At 37.0% G+C, this 18,692-nt stretch overlaps 3 protein-coding genes across 6 annotated transcripts in view; 2 read left to right on the forward strand and 1 right to left on the reverse strand.

Moving 5' to 3' along the window:
• CEBPZOS (CEBPZ opposite strand) lies at nucleotides 1–5,530 on the reverse strand. 2 transcript variants are annotated; one of them, XM_081329041.1, is made up of 5 exons: nucleotides 5,425–5,530; nucleotides 2,989–3,114; nucleotides 1,545–1,589; nucleotides 1,278–1,362; nucleotides 1–1,187 (listed from the first exon to the last, which is right to left on the reverse strand). In XM_081329041.1, exons 2-4 carry the CDS (start codon nucleotides 3,092–3,094, stop codon nucleotides 1,280–1,282), a joined length of 234 nt encoding a protein of 77 aa, XP_081185167.1. In that variant the 5' UTR covers nucleotides 3,095–3,114; nucleotides 5,425–5,530; the 3' UTR covers nucleotides 1–1,187; nucleotides 1,278–1,279. The 2 variants fall into 2 exon arrangements, with proteins under 2 accessions (XP_081185167.1, XP_081185168.1); XM_081329042.1 differs by having other exon boundaries at nucleotides 5,401–5,484.
• Nucleotides 1–6,777, forward strand: part of CEBPZ (CCAAT enhancer binding protein zeta) — a 36,673-nt gene extending 29,896 nt beyond the window's left edge. For 2 of the 3 annotated variants that reach the window (XM_081328990.1, XM_081328992.1), the window contains exon 17: nucleotides 1,087–1,252. In XM_081328990.1, the coding sequence (XP_081185116.1) occupies nucleotides 1,087–1,223 (137 nt within the window). In that variant the 3' untranslated portion in view covers nucleotides 1,224–1,252. Of the gene's footprint in view, nucleotides 1–1,086; nucleotides 1,253–6,667 lie in introns of those variants that run through there. The other variant, XM_081328991.1, reaches the window with a different exon arrangement.
• On the forward strand, nucleotides 6,578–15,655 carry LOC308668825 (sulfotransferase 6B1-like; the record flags this gene model as incomplete). Its single annotated transcript, XM_081329030.1, has 7 exons — nucleotides 6,578–6,773; nucleotides 8,138–8,250; nucleotides 8,748–8,837; nucleotides 9,607–9,733; nucleotides 11,389–11,483; nucleotides 12,327–12,483; nucleotides 14,234–15,655. The coding sequence occupies 7 exons, from the start codon at nucleotides 6,578–6,580 to the stop codon at nucleotides 14,362–14,364; spliced, it is 909 nt and encodes a 302-aa protein (XP_081185156.1). The 3' UTR covers nucleotides 14,365–15,655.
• Between the last annotated feature and the right edge of the window lie 3,037 nt (nucleotides 15,656–18,692).

The raw sequence follows: 18,692 nt of genomic DNA on the forward strand, positions 1-18,692 counted from the left end.
AACATTTACATGAACAGGAAGTATATTTTGACATCCCACCTCAACTTACGTAAACATTCTTACTGAGCAGAGCCATTATTTTTGGGTTGGTTTGATATTATTGTTGACTCCTGACAATTGCTAGGACTAATCCCTGCAGTATTAGGACTAAGGAAAAATTTATCATGTTAAATGGAATTTTAATGAACTTGCTACTTTCAATCCCTTTTATGCCTGGGTTCTCTATTATGCTTAATATTTTACTTAGCATATAAAATACTTCTTTATAAGTGCTGGTTAAATGAAACATACATGAGAAGTATATAAGGATTGGTATCCTGCTCCTTATTCCACTGGGAGCCTTGGCTAGATTTCTTTAGCTTCCAAAATAAGGTCAAATCTATATTCAATCTGTAGTGTTTCTATAGAGATGGAATGTTTAAAGTTTACTTCATAAATTTATTCACACATGAAGAAGCAGTTATCCCAAAGCAAAACTGGTGAGACCTCCATTACTGTTTTTTAAATATACTGAGATGGTTACTTTAGATCAGGGGTCCCAACCTATGGGCCGCGGCCCACTACTGGGCCACGGCTTCTTGGCCAGTGGACTGCAGAAATGGCTGACACTCCCCACTGGTGCTAGTGCCCGCGGCCCCGTTTGCGCATGCATACGGGTGCAAACGGGGCCACTAGTGCTGGGTGGGTGTGCCTAGCCCATTTGTGCATATGTAAACGGGGCTGCTAGTACTGCGCCGGTGTATGCGGCCCCGTTTGCATGCGCACCAATTTGGAAGCTGCTCCCCTCCCCTCCGCAAGCCCAGAAAGGTTGGAGACCTCTGCTTTAGATATATTATGAAAAGGCACATATCTGAAATGTACAGTAATAAGATTGAAGAGCCTGCTGAAAAAAAAGTGGAGCCTTTTAAAATTCCTCTTAAATGCTTTTTTTTAATGAAAAAATGTAACAAGAGTATTCATGCTTTGATCTTTTGAATGCTTGCCTAAGAAATTCTTTGCATCCCAATAGAAAACTTTGCTTTCAGGTTTAAAGAGTGCACTTATTCCATTGACTCATCTAATTTATTCACTGTCTTCCTCTGTTAGATTTCAAACAGCTCAAGTGGGAGGCAGAACGCGACAAGTGGATTCACAATAAAGACGTGAAAAGTATCATCAGGCAGAAAAAGAAGTTCAGGCACAAACCACTGAAAAACAAACAAAAATACAAGCGAAAAAAATAAATGTAAATTCTTTTGATATTACTACCAAACTACTACCAAATTGTTTCTACTTACTTTTAGGGTTTTTTTGTAAGCCATTTCTCTTCATCCGTCTCTCTGATCCCATAAATACCAGCCCACTCATTACTCTTGTAATAAACTGAAAATAAGAAAATGCCTTAAAACTTGGCTGAATTAAGATGGAATTTTGAAGATATGACTTTGAGTATACTTTTATTCTAATTTTCAGAGGGAAGTCCTGCAGAACCAAACAACTATATTTAAAAAAATGGCTTGTTTCAGCAAAAGAATTACATTAGCATAATTATTAAGCAAACATACCTTCCAGAATAGATGGCCACCTTCGTTTCATTTTATGTCTGAAATCTGGGGCAAAAGGAAATTCTATTAGTTACAAAGTACTAAAGGATATGTTAATACAGTAGTTGCACGGTGTATACTTTTTTACATTGTGCTAATCTTTCGGAATTCACTGAATACGAAACTAATGTGTAAAAGAGACAGCAAAATATCTCATGTTTTCAAAAACTTTTAACAAAGTTAATATCCAAAGAATTCTTGGGAAACTCAGCTATTGTGAAATAAGATAAAAAAATCTCATGTTTAATGCATATTTAATGCATTCATAAAGGAGCTTAAAGACTAGCAATGAATAAGTTTGTTGATGTCAATTTATCTGATTAAAAGAAAGCGGGATAATTAAGAGCTTTGAAATCTAACAATGAGCATGATGATACAATTTAGTCTAAGCAAGTGTACAGTTATGGATATTTAGAAAAAAAATATCGCAAATATGCTAGAAGGATTTAAACTAGTGCTGACTATCCTTTAGAGCAGGGGTCCCCAACCCCGGGCCATGGCTCACTACTGGGCTGTGAGCTGTTTGGAACTGGGCTGTGGAAACAGGTGAGCGTGCCCGTGGATCCCCACTTGCGCAAGCAGCAGGTGAACACATGTGTTCCATTTGCACAAGTAGTGGGTGCACTTGCCAGTCACCTGCACAGAACCATCCCCTTTTCCACCCCTCCCTCCCACTCCAGTCTGCAAACTGGAAAGGTTGGGGGAGTCTGCTTTAGAGGATTTTGGAATTAGCGAAGAATAGTTTGACAAAGGCATCTCCTTATGAATAAAAGAAAAAGGAACCGAGGAAATTAATAAGTAATTTCTTAATACAAATCTGTATTTTGATCATATCTGAAATGTGGGTATAGCTCTGGTCATCACACCTCAAAGATAATAGTATGCTAGTAAAGGTGAAAGGAAAAAAGAGGACAACTAGCAGACTCAAGTTACAGTAGGAACGAGCGCCATTGAGAGACGTGAAAGATTATAGACAGATCATCATGGGCATATCTATACAGTTGTTAGGAGTTGAAAAATGCCTTGATGGCATATAAGCAAATATAATGATAGTGAAGGTGCAGAAAATGTGGACCAATTGCTGCTCTATCAAGATTACAATATTTATGAACTAGTCAGATTATTTGACAAATAAAGGATGTGTAGAAAAGGTGTTTTCCAATTGTAGATCTAGCACAAGCTTACTTAACTGATCTATCACCACAACCTTCAAGAAGCCACACCTTTTCCTGATCTTGCTCAATAATACCAGGGACACCCAGAAAAAAATACCATATGGCTTCCTTATGGTGTGACTGACAATACAGAAGTGTACGAACACCAGATCCAAAATATTTTTCCCATTTCAGATATGACTGCCCACATCAAAGATATTACTTGATGTTAAGCTCTATCAGAATCTTACCTTCACTTGAGTTCATTTTGTGAAACAAAGTGTATGCCCCCAGAACTCCAATAATTTCCAAAACTAGAATTTTTTTGAAGAACCTGATAGAAGATTGGGGGTTCATTGTTTAGCCAATCCCAAGTCCTAGTGATAGAAGCAAATAGAGGTCAGTTGTGACAACATTTCAGTAGTTACTGAAATGTTCAGTAGAAAACAACTTTACACAAGGAAGCTGAAAGAAATAGAACAATAGATCTCACAGATTTCTGTTAAATCACTGCTGATTGGATGTTAATCCAATGTATTGGATGTTAACAATGATTTTCAATTTTAGTTTATTTTCAACATTCCAATATTCAGTCAACATACACAAGAATGGAATGTTCAAAAGATTTTTCAATCACTTAAGAATGTGTGATATCTCTTAATACATTATGTGTAAACATCTAAGATGTTCAAGATGATGTAAAAATATAATTTTCATGGACATGACTACTAGAACTGAGGCTCTGAATGAGAGTTGGATGCAATGGAAATAGGGTCATTAAGTGCATTAAGAGGCAGTGGATGATGAAAGAACGAATACTAAAATGAGTGATAAAAGCAATAGTAATACATTTATTTGGTAATATATTTGACTGATAAAATCACAAAATACAATATGTATAAAGAGCGAATGGCCTAAAGAAATAAAATGGATGCATGGAATGGAGTTCCCAAGAGAGGTGAGTAGTTTAAAGCAGTGGTTCCCAACCTTTGCAGTTTAGCGGTCCAGCTGGAAGGAGAGGGAACTGGTCAACATGCGTGAGCAGTGGGCTTGTGCGCATGCGCAGCTCAATTGCAAGTTGTGCATGCCAGCCCACCTCTCGTGGACTAATTCAGAATAGGCGGCTCTATAGTGTGCCACAGCTCAGGGATTGGGAACCCCTAGTTTAAAGGACAAAAGGCAAAATAATGTATGGTTGGTGGAAGCAAATATTTTCAAGTGAGCAGTGAAAAAGCTTGAAATTAGCTCTCAAAGTCCAAGATTCTACTTTGACTTGTGCTTGCATAATGTTGAATTCCAATATTGCATGATCACTCCCCCCCCCAAGGTTCCTGTGGCTTCAACACCTATCATTTCATCTCTGTTAATGAGAATTAAGTCCAATATGGCTGATCCCCTAGTTCCCTTGCAGTGTGCTAAGGTTAATACCCTTCAGATTTTTGGGACAACTATTTTATAAAAATATCGCTGCTTTAAAAGGGAAAGTTAGACTGCTAAAAACAACAACCCCCCTAATTCTTGGGAAGAGCAGACTGATCTTGTTGGATTTCCTGAGTTTTGATATGTAATTTCAGTGCACTAAGTGCCCACTCATACCCGAGGGTAGGATATAAATCTAGAAACATTAAAAGTATAAATATAAATGCTAACATTCTTCACTGAAATTTCCTCTAAAAGATTTGCCAAGGCCTTTACTGATGATTATTTCCATTACTGATTTACTGATTTAATTTCCAAGAAATTAAAAGACGCTTGCTCCTGGGGAGGAAAGCCATGGCAAATCTAGACAGCACACTAAAAAGCAGAGACATCACCCTGTCAACAAAAGTGCGTATAGTCAAGGCTATGGTCTTCCAAATTGCAATGTATGGCAGTGAAAGCTGGACCATAAAAAAGGCTGAGCGCCAAAGAATTGAGGCCTTTGAACTGTGGTGCTGGAGAAGACTCCTGCGAGTCCCTTGGACTGCAAGGCGATCAAACCGGTCAGTCCTAGAGGAGATCAACCCTGACTGCTCTTTAGAAGGCCAGATCCTGAAACTAAAACTCAAATACTTTGGCCACCTAATGAGAAGGAAGGACTCACTAGAGAAGAGCCTAATGCTGGAAAAGATTGAGGGCAAGAGAAGAAGGGGATGACAGAATAAGGTAGCTGGATGGAGTCACTGAAGCAGTAGGGGTGAGCTTAAATGGACTCCAGAAGATGGTAGAGGACAGGAAGGCCTGGAGGAACGTTGTCCATAGGGTCGCGATGGGTCGGGCACGACTTTGCAACTAACAACAACAACAATTTCCATTTTGTTATACTGACAGTGGTATGAAATCATATATGACTACTTTGGTAACGGGTATTGAACTGATCAGCATGCTGGCTGGAGAATTCTGGGGTCTGAAATGCATCCATCTTAAAGTTTTGCCAAGTTTGAATGAAAAACACTGGGTTAGTCCATCCAAAACAGATTTGGTGCTACGGAGAGCTGCCATTTGCTCCCCCAAATCAACCCTTCCTCCCGACTGAGAGGCAGAAAAGTTCTCCTAGTTTCAGGTCAAACTAGGACTTTCTAGGGGTACAGTCAATGCAGAGCTGCTAAATTTCCGCGCAAAAAAACACGGTGCGGGCATTGCTCTACTATTCACTTGGGATGAAACATGCAAGCAGCAATTACCATTAATAGTGCCCAGACACTCACAATCCAAAAGTCCTCTTCCGATTATCCTTCCATGCCTTCTGATGCCTCTTTCCTTACTTCAGAGGGAGGAGCCAAGCCTGTGCGCGCAGGCGTAAAGTGTTTCTCGCGTCCGGAGGAGCTTAGCTACTACTTTCCATTTTGCGCATGTGCAAAGGTGACCTCTTCGAGGTTACGCAATTTACTTTAAGCCCGCAAATAACGCCTTCTTTTTCATCACGTGGCAGTGGGCGGCGACCGGGTTATTCCTTTGAAGCAAAAAGCCGGCAGAGCAAAGTACGCCCTCTGTCAGCGTGTTTCGGAATTAGCCTGGCAATACAGGAATGAATGATGGTCGGTGCAAACCAAAATTAATCGCGCAAGAGCAATGTTAAAAGACGCTCAGGGAATTTGCTAGTGCTAATGCGTCTCTTATTCATGGGGCTCGAACTACTTGTTGCAGGTGTAGCTCTGCATCCTACAGCACTTGTAAAACCTAATAATGGATCACTATATAGAGTTATGTGGTGGAAACTGAAGATAATCTCATTGCACTTTGCCCAACACTGTAAAAATTAGGATGGCTACATAGAAAGGTGCTTTGTATCTATAATTTGGGAGCATCTGGTATGACTACCATCTTAACTTTGCAAAGTTCCTGATCATAGTATAAGAAATTAAATTCTGTAACATACTTGGCAGCCAAGGATGAATCTATTTTTGGTTATATTGTGGCTGTAACGGAGTAGCAGCCTAGACTTAGAGCCGCTACAATAAAACAGTGGCCCTATACGTTGAAATAAATTTGATGTTGATTGGAGATGCTTATTAAGCCATTTAGATCTCTCTCTCTCTCTCTCTCTCTCTCTCTCTCTCTCTCTCTCTCTCTCTCTCTCTCTCCTACTTCCTTGTCAAAGTTTCTTGGTTTAAGTAGGGATTATCTGCAAAAGTGTAAACAATATTTAAGCAGGAGGACTTGATAGTTTTTCTCATCTGGAGAATAGAAAGGGAGGAGGGAAAGATGGTAACCCAAGCTGCTTGGCTTTCTTATATAAGACAGAAAACAAAAGGATAAGTACCGTATACAGTAACGCTGTTTCGGTCACCTCTCAAATACCTTTAAAAGCTTTTGGTGCCTTAACAACAGGGTAGTTAGCTTAGAACAGAGAAAGCAACCATGACAGAGAAAAAATTCATAGAAGAAATAGAGAAAGTGCTGGAAAAATCCGAAGGCCTTAAACTCCACGAACTTCTCTTTTCCTACCAGGGGATTCTCTACCCGAATACAGTGTGCAGCGCAGAGACATTCCAAGCCCTGGAGAATTTTGAAAGCAGAAAAGATGATGCGGTGTTGGTGTCCTACCCCAAATGTGGTGAATAGAAAGAGCTCTTGTGTTATTTTGTTGCCAAATGAGATCATAAGCAACTGTAAAAAAAACCTCCTTTTTAATATTCTGAATGTGTTACATAATATTTATCATTACCATTGAGATGGTTTATACAGAAATAGTGCCACTAATCCTCCTTTTTCTAATGAAAGTTTTTGTACCGGAATTAGCTTTACAATTATTAGTTGGTGTTAGATGCTGCATTATGTAAACTGTATAAACTATACACAAAGGAGAGAACAGAATGGTAAATAAAATGTTAAGTGAAAATTGAACTATTCAATTAGCATTTCATAAGCTTATGTGAAGAGGTTTTTAAAGCTTAAAAGTATTTTGTATAATAATGAAAAATTGGCATGTGCCATTAACTGATTTTTGCCCTGATGATTTCACCGCAAATGTATACTTCAGTTATTTAACATGCTTTATATTATTTTAAGATATATTCCTTTATGTTTCAAGCATCACGCTTAGTCATTTTTTTTTAAAAAAATGGCTTAGTGTATTGTGTGAATCCATCCCTTGTGATTTATTCAACAGAGTATGGGGACAACTATGACTAAACCTCGGTAATGCCTGATTCAAAGATTTTGGCTAGATCATGACTTTACAATTAGGCTTAAAACTTAGTTGCATTGATTGTCTTTCCCCTTCCCCTTCCCTTGTGTCCTCCAGCTATTATTATTTGAAGTTTTTTTCAACCCTAACTTTTTATTTTTATAAATAAATAACTCAATGTGGTGAACATATCCCATATTCCTTCCTCCTTCTATTTTGCCCACAATCACGAGCCTTGAAATGAATTGGACTGAGAGAGAACGTTTGGCCCAAAGACACCCAGCTGACTCTCATGCCTAAAGTGGGACTAGAACTCAGTCTTCTGGGTTCTGTCCTGGAGCCTTAACCGCTAGACCAAACTGGCTATATCTATTTCCTCATTTGTAATCTGCTATGATGGTAAACAAATGTCCCAACACCACAACTTGGCTTTGAAACAAAAATGGAAATCTCAACTTGAAGTAAAAATTCCTTTCTGATTTTGAGGCATAAACAAACATATTTATTTAAATATATGTGAGGGAATGTATCAAAACATAGAAGAATGCTATTACAAGCTGAAGCAGCTATATAGATGATAATTTAGCAATCTGGTAAAGATTCAGCTTTAAAATACCGAACAACTAATATTAGTTGTACACTAACTGAAACTTATGGATAGTTTTCATCTAACCATATCTAGTTGCAAATTATTTTGCAGTTAGTTGAGGTAATGAAGCCTTGCTGTGTTCAACAAGAATAATGACGTCCTTAGATTTTATTATGATTTTTCTTGTTTTCTCTTCCCCCAGGAGCAAATTGGTTGATTCTCATTGTGAATGATCTGATTGCCACAACGTTGAAAATTAAGCAAGAGAATACAGAATTGCCATTTATGGAGTGTGGAGATCCAGAAAAGTTTCAGGTTATTTAGTAGCAAAACCTGGCTTTCCAAAATGGGATATTTCATCTGCGGTAGTTGTTGCAATGAAATAAGGCAATAGAGAAAGTTCTTTTGTCTGAAATGTGCCTCTAGTTTGCCAGCAATGTCCTCTAGTCCAGGGGTCTGCAACCTTGACAACTTTAAGACTTGTGGACATCAGCTGAAGTCCACAAGTTTTAAAATTGTCAAGGTTGCAGACCCCTGCTCCAGTCATTAGATGCTCAGGAATGGGTTGTGATTTTGTTGCTTGTCTGGAATTTAAAAATAGAGTGATATGAAACGTTTGGCATATCTCAATATTGTTCAGTTTGGTGTCATAAAATCTGCAGATGGGATTTAGAGAATCAATGTTATTCTAACTGCCTTTTGATATAGGCGACGAATTACTTTTATATGTCAGTAGAGCCAATCTGTACATGCACGAGTGGCCCATTTGATATGTTTTTTAAAAAATATTTTCCTTGTTTTTATTTGTAAAGAGGATGAAACAATTTCCTTCTCCAAGGATTGTGGCTACGCATCTCCATTACAACTATCTGCCCAAATCTATTTTCAAAAATAAGGCCAAGGTAGGCATTATGTTTCATATTTACTCCTGGACTTCCTTAGATAAACAATTCATAGGAGTGTTGTGAGCCTATTGTAATATTTATAGGAATGATATAATGCATGAAATTAGGCAGCTATGTAGCCTGCAGGTTACTAACAACCAGCTAGCATGACAAAGCATTTAGAAAACTGTAATCCAGAACATTTGGAAGGAAAGTATCTGATGTAACGTATCAGATATTTTATAACTCTAGGTACTGTGATAGTTTAGCTACTAGACTATAGATATGTATCAGGAACATAGGATATGAAGTGTCTAGTAACCCCATTCAAAATAAATTAACTAGGAAAGAAGGACCTTTGACCACAAGAGATCAGTGGATAATGACAGCTGTGTGAAACATGGTATTGTATGCCTTTGGTAATAGAAGGTAAAGCTAGCAGATTTGGATTGAAGACATCTGGAGGATGACAAAATGGCAGTAAAGAGAGAACTGAAAACTAATTCTCTGCTGCCATTTGGTGGTTGATTGGATTTTGGCAGTCTAGATCTGGTAGCCTTTCTAAAAGATAAGAGAGGATTTGGAGTATGGGTGACTGTTTTCTGAAGGATTCCATTAAACAATTAATGGATGTAATTTCAACCTCTAATTTCCTTTTAAATGTAGTTTAGGTAGTGCTATTCATCAGCATCAATTTGCAATATAATAGGGACTTTTGCCAGTAATACAGTACTTTCATTCATGTCACTGGAAATTTAAAATATCTGTTCTTTTTTTCTCACCTTAGATATTGGTGTTGTTCCGAAATCCTAAAGATACAGCAGCATCGTTTTTCCATTTTCATAAAAATGCTCCAACCATTCCCAGTTATAATTCATGGGAGGATTTTTTCTCAGATTTTATGAATGGAGAAGGTATTCTTAAATTCTCAGATTGGCTCAAATATAATAACTTGGAAAACAGAAGGCTAGGCTAATTTGACAAATCTGACCACCAGGGGAAAAACTGAGATGTGCCACTACTATGATTTCTAATAGGAGTGCTATCAAACTTGCTTTTCTAGGATGTTAGACACCCTTTGGAAGAATGTTTGCCTTTAAGAGAAATGAAAATGATATGATCAGAGCTTATTTTCTGTGATATAGATGAACACATTTCTATTGCCCCTGAGCAAAAAAGACCCCACAAGATTTTTGAAATAGCATTAAAGCTTGCACAGTTTACTTGCTGGACAAGACTTTGGGACAGACAGCATAGATAGTCAGCATTTTGAGAACTAATTTTTGTGTCTAGCCAGAGCTGAACTGATAACTCTCACAAGTGCTTTCCACAAGAGCTGGCCTTATTTATTTGGAAGTTCCTAGAAAGGCGTTTGTATTCTTTGTATCTTGAGAACTTATGTAAGTAGAAATAGAAACTTGTTTCCAACCAGCAGAACAAACACCATTAGCCCATTGCTTTCCAGGAGAAGAGATATTACCTTACAACTCCTATTGTCTTTAGGGGATTGCAGACATTTTAGAGCTGATATGAAGGTTGATGCATGGATACAAGAATAAGGAAATGAATAGATGTTTAATAAAAAAACACTTTGGTGCAACACTATATGTTATCCAGAGAGAGTATGAAATATATATATATATATATATATATATATATATATATATATATATATATATATATATATATATATATATATATATATATATATATATATGTGTGTGTGTGTGTGTGTGTGTGTGTGTGTGTGTGTGTGTGTGTGTGTGTGTGTGTGTAAATTACTAACAAAGAATTAAAGGGAAACTGAGATGCATTTCTGACTCCTTAGTCGTCTTCAGTCAGCTATACCCTTCTGAGATTCGAACCTGGGCTGATTGCATACAAGGCAGTGTTATATGCAATCAGCCCAGGTTCGAATCTCAGAAGGGTATAGCTGACTGAAGACGACTAAGGAGTCAGAAATGCATCTCAGTTTCCCTTTAATTCTTTGTTAGTAATTTACACAAATATATGAATTGTCCGGTGTGACTACTGCCTGTTTGATAGCCTTCAAGATAGGCTGAAAACAGGAAATAAAGATTTGCCCCATGAAGGACTCAGGGCGGTGAACAGGGCAAGAATAAAAATACGAAATTACAAAAATTAAAAAAGGATTAAATATATGCCCACTAAAACAGTCAATACAATATTAAAAACCCCAATAAAAAAACAATAAAAACCCCACCAAACCCCCCATCAGGCCAGGCCGGCTTGTACGAAAGGAAGGAGCGAAGATCGGGCGCCATCCGGAGCTCAACCGGTAGCTGATTCCATAGCTCCGGGGCGCCCACAGAGAAGGATCTCCCCCTGGGGGCCACCAATCGGCATTCTCTGATCGGTGGCACCCTGAGGAGGCCCTCTCTGTGGGAACGCACAGGGCGAAGGGAAGTTGATGCCAGCAGCAGGTGTTCCCTAAGGAACATATAAAATTATAATAAATTTATATAATTTATTTATTGTTAATTGTTAATGCTTTCTGCGGACTCTTTTACAAATAAAGTCATTTTAATATACTGCCTTTATACTATAGTTGCCTGGGGATCCTATTTTGATCAGGCTGTTGCTTGGAACAAACATATAGATGATGAAAACGTTCTGATTCTGACATATGAGGAATTAGAAGAGGTGGGTGTATTCATAATCATGAGCAAAGCTTCTCCATATACATTAGATGAGAAGAGGTTGTCCCAAACTCTTACTGGTTTTATAAGATATGGCATGATCAAAAGGCTGGAATTTGAGTCTTAATATATTATAAGGATCACTTCCTCATCCTGTTCTAAAAGTTGGGAGACAGCCTGAACACCTGAAGAGTAAATGATTGGAAAAAAAGACTGAATAGCAAAAGTTACTTCTCTCACCAGTGAATAATCCTATGCACCCATATCCTAAACTCCTAAAATTATAGGACAATGACCTTAGCCTTCTTTTTTGATTTGCTCTAATGGCATTAAAATATATTTTAAACCTATTTTATGTGCCATTTTGGGTTCATCTACTAGCTGATAGCAATTGTATTACAAAATTTGAAAAATTATTTTGGGACGCAGGAAGAAAAAGCTCTATTGGAGAAGGCTGATATCCAATTTTCTTACAAAAAAATGCCACTTGTTTATGACAATTTCCCCTAAAGTGTAACTTAATGATGTAAATATGCCTTAAGCATTTGTGGGTTTGTGTGAGAAGAGAGTTAGATACCACTGAACAGATTTTTATTCTTTCTGCTTTTCCACCATGTAAACTATTCTGGGTTATAGTCTGTATGGCTCCGTATAGACTAGATATATTGTTTGCAATTTCGCTCCATGCTCAATTCAACATATCTAATAGTGGGTTTTGAATCTGAAGCTACTCAAGTTTACTCTAAGAAATACAGCTTTTCATAACATTAATATAAATAATTAATATCAAATATACCATGTACACAACTTACATAGGATATTAACCATATCACTATATTGCTTTCAGGACCTGGTTTCAGGAGTAAAGCAAATAGCTACCTTTTTTGGTTTCCCTGCTACTACTGAGCAAATTCAGGCTATTGCAGACAGAACTACCTTCCAAGCAGTGCGCGATAAGTCGCAGGAAACACATGGGATGGCTGGTCCACTGCTCTTCCGGAAAGGTTGGTTTACAAAAAAGGAAACAGGGAAGAAGTGTTTTTTCTAGTGTTCCCCTCTATCAAATTTCCATTAGTAAATTTTATTTTATTTTATTTTATTTTAAATTCCATTTATATCCCGCCCTTCTCCGAAGACTCAGGGCGGCTTACAAGCTTAGCAGTAGCCTTCATTCTATGTATATGCCTGCTTATTAGGGCTTTCACACACACCCCAAGTGGCATTATTACAAAGTCAGCTTAATTGCCCCCAACAATCTGGGTCCTCATTTTACCTACCTTGGAAGGATGGAAGGCTGAGTCAACCTTGAGCCTGGTGGGATGCGAACCTGCACTTAATTGCAGGCAGCTGGTGTTACTTAAGGAGGCATTAGCCCACTGCTCCACCAAAGCATTCACAGCATTTCTATTTACGAATGTCCCATAATTGTATGCAGCAAGCACACTTTGTAGGGTTTACAGCTACAGGTAGTCCTCAACTTACGACCACAATTGGGCCCAAAATTTCTGTGGCTAAGTGAAACATTTGTTAAGTGAATTTTGCTCCATCTTACAACCTTTCCTGACACAGTTGTTAAGTTAGTAACATAGTTGTTAAGTGAATCTGGTTTTCCCATTGACTTTGCTTGTCAAAAGGTCACAGAAGCTGATCACATGACTCCAGCACACTGCAACAGTCATACATATGAATTGGTTGCCAAGTGTCTAGAAGAGATGCTGCAAAGGTTGTAAGTGTGAAAAACAATCGCAAATCACTTTTTTCAGTGCCATTGTAACTTCAAATACTCACTAAATGAACTGTTGAGGACTAGCTGTACTACCAAAGTTTGTGAGAAGTGAACAGATTCAGAGAAAGGGGAAGTCAGAAAATTTATGGATGGAACGAATTGAAAAGATCCTCAAAGAAAAAAAGTTTCTAAAACAAAGACAAGTTATGAATTTGAATACAGCTCTGGTAGAAGCAAGGCTAGAAAGATCTATGGTCTCATTATAAATTACATTAAACTATATTTCAATCTATTTCCTCTTACCTGTCTGCTTACTTTCTGTTGCTTCTTAGTTCTTATTTTTTCCTGAGGTGTACTGAGTAGAGGTGTGTAAAAGGTTGATGCAGACCTATCCATATTTTCTGGTGCCTCATCAAGTATGTGGTTTCAGAATGTCAAAAGCTATATTTAAATTTCTGAAATTGGAATGTGGAAAGGAAAATTAGTATCTGATATTGTTGGCAGTAAATGAAAAAAGGGGTGGAGATCAAGGGGATCTCACATTTTTGTTTATTGTTTTCCCTTATCTGAGTTGGAAGTGCATCAGTTATCCTGTACTTTTTAAAAATGTGAGTTTGAGGTTAAGACATGCATAGCTATAAAACTATAAGCATTACTATAATATTTGTATTCAGGTTCTAAGGATTACTGGCCCTGATGAACTTGTTTTAAACTCAGTCTATTTCACTTGCTGTGGCTACCTGGAGACTACACAGTAGGGTGCATTCATATAAAGAGGTTTTGACTTCATTTTCACAACTGGCTCTGGTGCTTGTACATGACAGCAAATGCTGGAAGCAACACAATAGATTTAATAGATTTGGCTAAGAAAGAACCATAGAAAATTGGTGGATGTGTTCATATTTCTTTAATCCTCAGTGCACTGTATCATGTTGTGCCCAGTTATAAAGTTACAAATCTTTTGTTATTAAAACTATCAAGTAAGTGATTCTGTTTTCTTTGACCCTCCCATTTTCTTTTTGTTGCAGGCATTGTAGGAGATTGGAAGAATATTTTTGGCAAGGCTCAAAATGAGCAAATGGATGCTAAATTTAAGGAATGTTTAGCTGGAACCAAGCTGGGAACCAAGCTGAAGTATGATGTCTACTGCAAAACCTGAACATGAATCTTGTGGAAAAAATATTATTTTTGTGGAAGTTTTGTTTGCTTCCATAAAAAAGGATATAACCAGAATACACATTTCACTATTGCTAATCTGTGAAACTCGTTAGTATCACATTTCTAATATAGGATAAACCTGTATTAAGCTGGATAATATATAGCCAGACTATTTCATAGAACAGGACAATATTTTCCCCCCAGATATATGCAAGCCTCTATTACAATATTTCCAAGGACAAGAGGACAATGACATGATTCGAGGCTTATTGGGAAAATGTACCTGTATGAATAAGAGCTTTGAAGCACCAATAGCCAGGGTGTATCTCATACTCCAATTGCTCCAGTCTTCTGTTATTTTCCCAGCTCAGCTTTGGAGCAAAACTGAAATACTTGGTCCTGCAGAATAAGATATGTGGAGAGGACCCACTTCAAGAGAGTGAGGTAGTTGCATCCTTTCACTGCTGCTTTAGAACTTTTAAGAAGACAAGACTATCAATATTGACCTTGGGTAATTCTATGTGAATCACCCTAAGGAGAACAGTGATTTTCCATTATTTGATCATTGATTTTCATTCAGGACATTGAACATTGAGTAAAAAGATTTCAAGTTGGTACCATCTATTTAGGATGTCTGATTTTTAAGAGGCACTGGAAGGAGGTTGTAATTTTAAGAATGATGGGCATTTCAGAAGTAAAGTTTTATACAGAGAGGAGGGAAAAGCATCTTGTCATGTTAACAGCCCTTCATTTACCTTGCAATATAATAATTCATGGATTAATATTGAATTATGTTTATTAAAACAATTCAACATTAAGATCAAGATGGAAATAGAAAATGAATGTGTCTAAATTTTTACATGCTACATTATGAATCATGACTTATTATTACAGTACCTGGGATCACACATACTGGTAGAAGGTGGGTACATACAATCTATTAAACCAAAACCAACCAACCATATTATATCTTAGCCTCTGTGTAGCCACACATAAATCTTAGTAAATCAAATGTTCAAATTCAACTTTCATGTTTTCTGATGTGGAATAATCTGTTACCTTGGTCATATAATAAATATTTTTGATGTATAAAAATGACAGTTTAGTTACAATACTAACTTACAAAAAGCAAAATCACATGTAGCATTAGTCTGATAGAATGTGCTAGAAATATAAATATGAAATACTCAAACTGGTGAATTTGAAATGTATTCACTACATCAAGATGATTTTTTTCAGCATTTTGAATAGAAAAGTCTGTATAACACATGCACTGATTATAATAAAATGATTTTATTGTAAATTTTGTACAGATAACATTTATATTCAATTGCTAGAGTATTACAAAAGCACTCACTTCAACTTAACAAAATATTCCTTACCCTTGGCCTACCATATACAGGATTGACCTCTCCTCTGAAAGGATAAGTCCCTTTTAAGTTACCAGGCAAAAGGCAGATTCTCCTAGATCAATGATGTCAAACTCAATCGTGTCATGTGATGTATCGTGACATATTGTGACATTTTTTGCCATTGCGGAGTCGGGGTGGGCGTGGCCTATGCACGATGCATCTGGCCCATGGGCTGCCAGTTTGACATCCTTGTCCTAGGTGGACAAACCAATGTATGATGAGTTTGTGTGATGTCTTGCAATTGAAAAGCTTAAATTAATTGCAGGAAAGCAACATAAGTGGATAATGGAATTCAGGCTGTATAACAGAGATGGACAAAAATAATAGAGAAAAAGGTACAGCAATCCAAAGACAAAGTCAACAATCAGCTATTTGGCATGCTAGTTCAAACATATCTGAAATGTGCCAGGTTGGGGAAGGCTGGTATTTTGTAATGTTCGGCAAAAAAGACTATTTGTATTAACAAGATAGTGAAAACAATTTTGTATGAAGATAGCCTTATGTTAGCTTATTTTACCATTTATGGCTTTGCCAAATACTTTATTGGAAACATCAGACTACAATATTTTAGAGTTGTTTTTCATTTCCCAGTTGAGGTGAATGACCTATCAAAATGTTAAGATGATTGTTCACTTTAATATGGGATTGTTAGATGATGGTTTTGAATATCCCAAAGAGTTAAATAGAATGGACCAGAATCCAGTACAAGGGTGTCAAACTTGCAACATCACATGATGTGTCGCGACACATTGTGACTTTTTTCCCATTGCCGGAAATGGGGTGGGCGTGGTTTTGACATGATGATCCAGTCCACTGGCCGGCAGTTTGACACCCTGCAGTACAAACTAACTATTCATGGGAATTACCACCAACAGCAAGGTCTTTTTTTGTGGGGAAATACTCTTTTTCTGTTACCTTTTCTCTGCCCTTTTCTCTTTTGGAGTGGAAATGAGATGATCTATGTTAAACACTAAACTTTCTATCTCTGCAGGCTATAGATTCATCCTTGCTTATACAAGCAGCAAACTCACTAAATGAAAAGAAGAGTAGATATTGTAGAATAAATCTCAGAAGCAAATCCTGTTGTGTCTGGTGTAGCATATTTCTGTTTAAGAACAAGACTGCAGTTTTAATATTTATGATAGTAATGAAAACCAGAGAAATATATAAATAGTATATAGAATGATGAAAGAGAGGCTGTTGTTTTTCCCCTCTCCCCCAAATGATAAATTGTATATCGTCCCTGAAAGAGATATGGTTATATCTATGAGTTTAGCACATCAATAATCTAATACGTAGCAAGAAAAAAAGATGACAAAGCTAACAGAAAGAAATGGAATGAAGTAGATAAGGTGACATTTTCTCATTTACCAAATAGCTATAGTTCAAATAGAAGCCTTTCCCAATATTTTAATGGGAAATATAATTAATGTTAGATTACAAAAGCTGGGCCATTAAAATACAAGATAGATGACATCAAATAAATCCTGAAGGGAGCCTGGAAATTAGATCAGGAGCCAAATGGATTTATAATAAAGGCTAGTGGTAGCTGTGAAATCCTGTTCTATTATATTACAGTGGTAATTACCTGCAATTGTGTTTCTACTAATTATATTGCTTTGCTGAGAGCACTAGCAACTTGGAATGAATTTATGGTGGAAAGGACTCTGATTTCAGTCCCACCTTAATTGTAGTGTAGCATTGGTGGTCTATTTTGCCCTTCAAAAATTAAACTACTTTACAATTATTAAGAACTGCTAATAGTTTCAAGGATCTGCATTTGAGAAAGTAGAGAATAGCTACACTTAAGAAATGGAACATTATGGCAGCTATTCAATTCTTGATTCTATCGTTCATGCACTTACACAAAATGTTTAACTTATGTGGGCAATTTTCCAAGGAAGAAACATAAGTGCTGTTAAGCAGTGCAACTGATTTCTTACATTAGCAAAACTGGAAATTTTTAGCTATCCAGGGGGTCTCTGCAAATGTGAAGTATTATTGAAGTAGGCATGTATAGAGTAATATATTTTTACCTACCGAGCAACAGCTCTCTAATGAAAAATGTTGAGTTTTGCCACTTGAACACAGAATGTAGAATTATATAAAAAAATTACAGAGAACATAGGCTGAAATTCTCAATGTAAGAGTAAAGTAGCTGTTGACTCACCAAAAGTTTGATTAGCATGTCTATTATCAGTACCATTACAGGTGGGAGCCAATCCACTAATATGTAATTAATCTCATTAAAAAAAAACTTTCATGACTGTAATATTAGAGCTGCAAAAGTAGGTGAGTACCAGCTTCTTCCAAGTTTCATGCATATCTCACTAGCATCTATCTTGGCTTCTAATTCTTGCCCATTGAATTGTATCATTTGCAGAATTGATTCCCCAGATTAAAGTTGCCCAGGAAGTGCTCATGCAAGGCAGTTGGGAGTAGCTCAGAATTAGAAGGCCAGAAAATGGTAATGTGAATAACCTGTGCCAGAATTTGTAACTTTTACAGTTGAAAACAACAAAGTATTGCAACGGGCATCTGATCTGAATAATAACAAAAGCAGTTTTAAGATTTGCTGATGTTGTGATGTACTTTATTCATATTTAAATGTATTCCAGCTAGGCTTACTGCTTAGCAGTTGTACATAGAATTGCAGCTTTAAACTGATTTTATATGATTTCACTACTATACACGCATTCTTTTTAAACCTTTCCCAGCATATCAAAAAGTCACAACCCTAGCTGGCCTCACAATCAAACCAAAATGTTAGTTTTGGTTTTATTTAGGCATAACATTCTTTGGGAATCATGGTTTATGGATTAGTTTTATATATAAAAAACTAGAGTTGTGGTTACAGTTAAAATAAACAGCCTAATATGTTTTATGTGGAAATGTTCAAAACCTGCATCTGTAAGCT

Source organism: Vipera berus (assembly GCF_964194415.1).
Source record: "Vipera berus genome assembly, chromosome: 1".
Lineage (NCBI taxonomy): Eukaryota > Metazoa > Chordata > Lepidosauria > Squamata > Viperidae > Vipera > Vipera berus.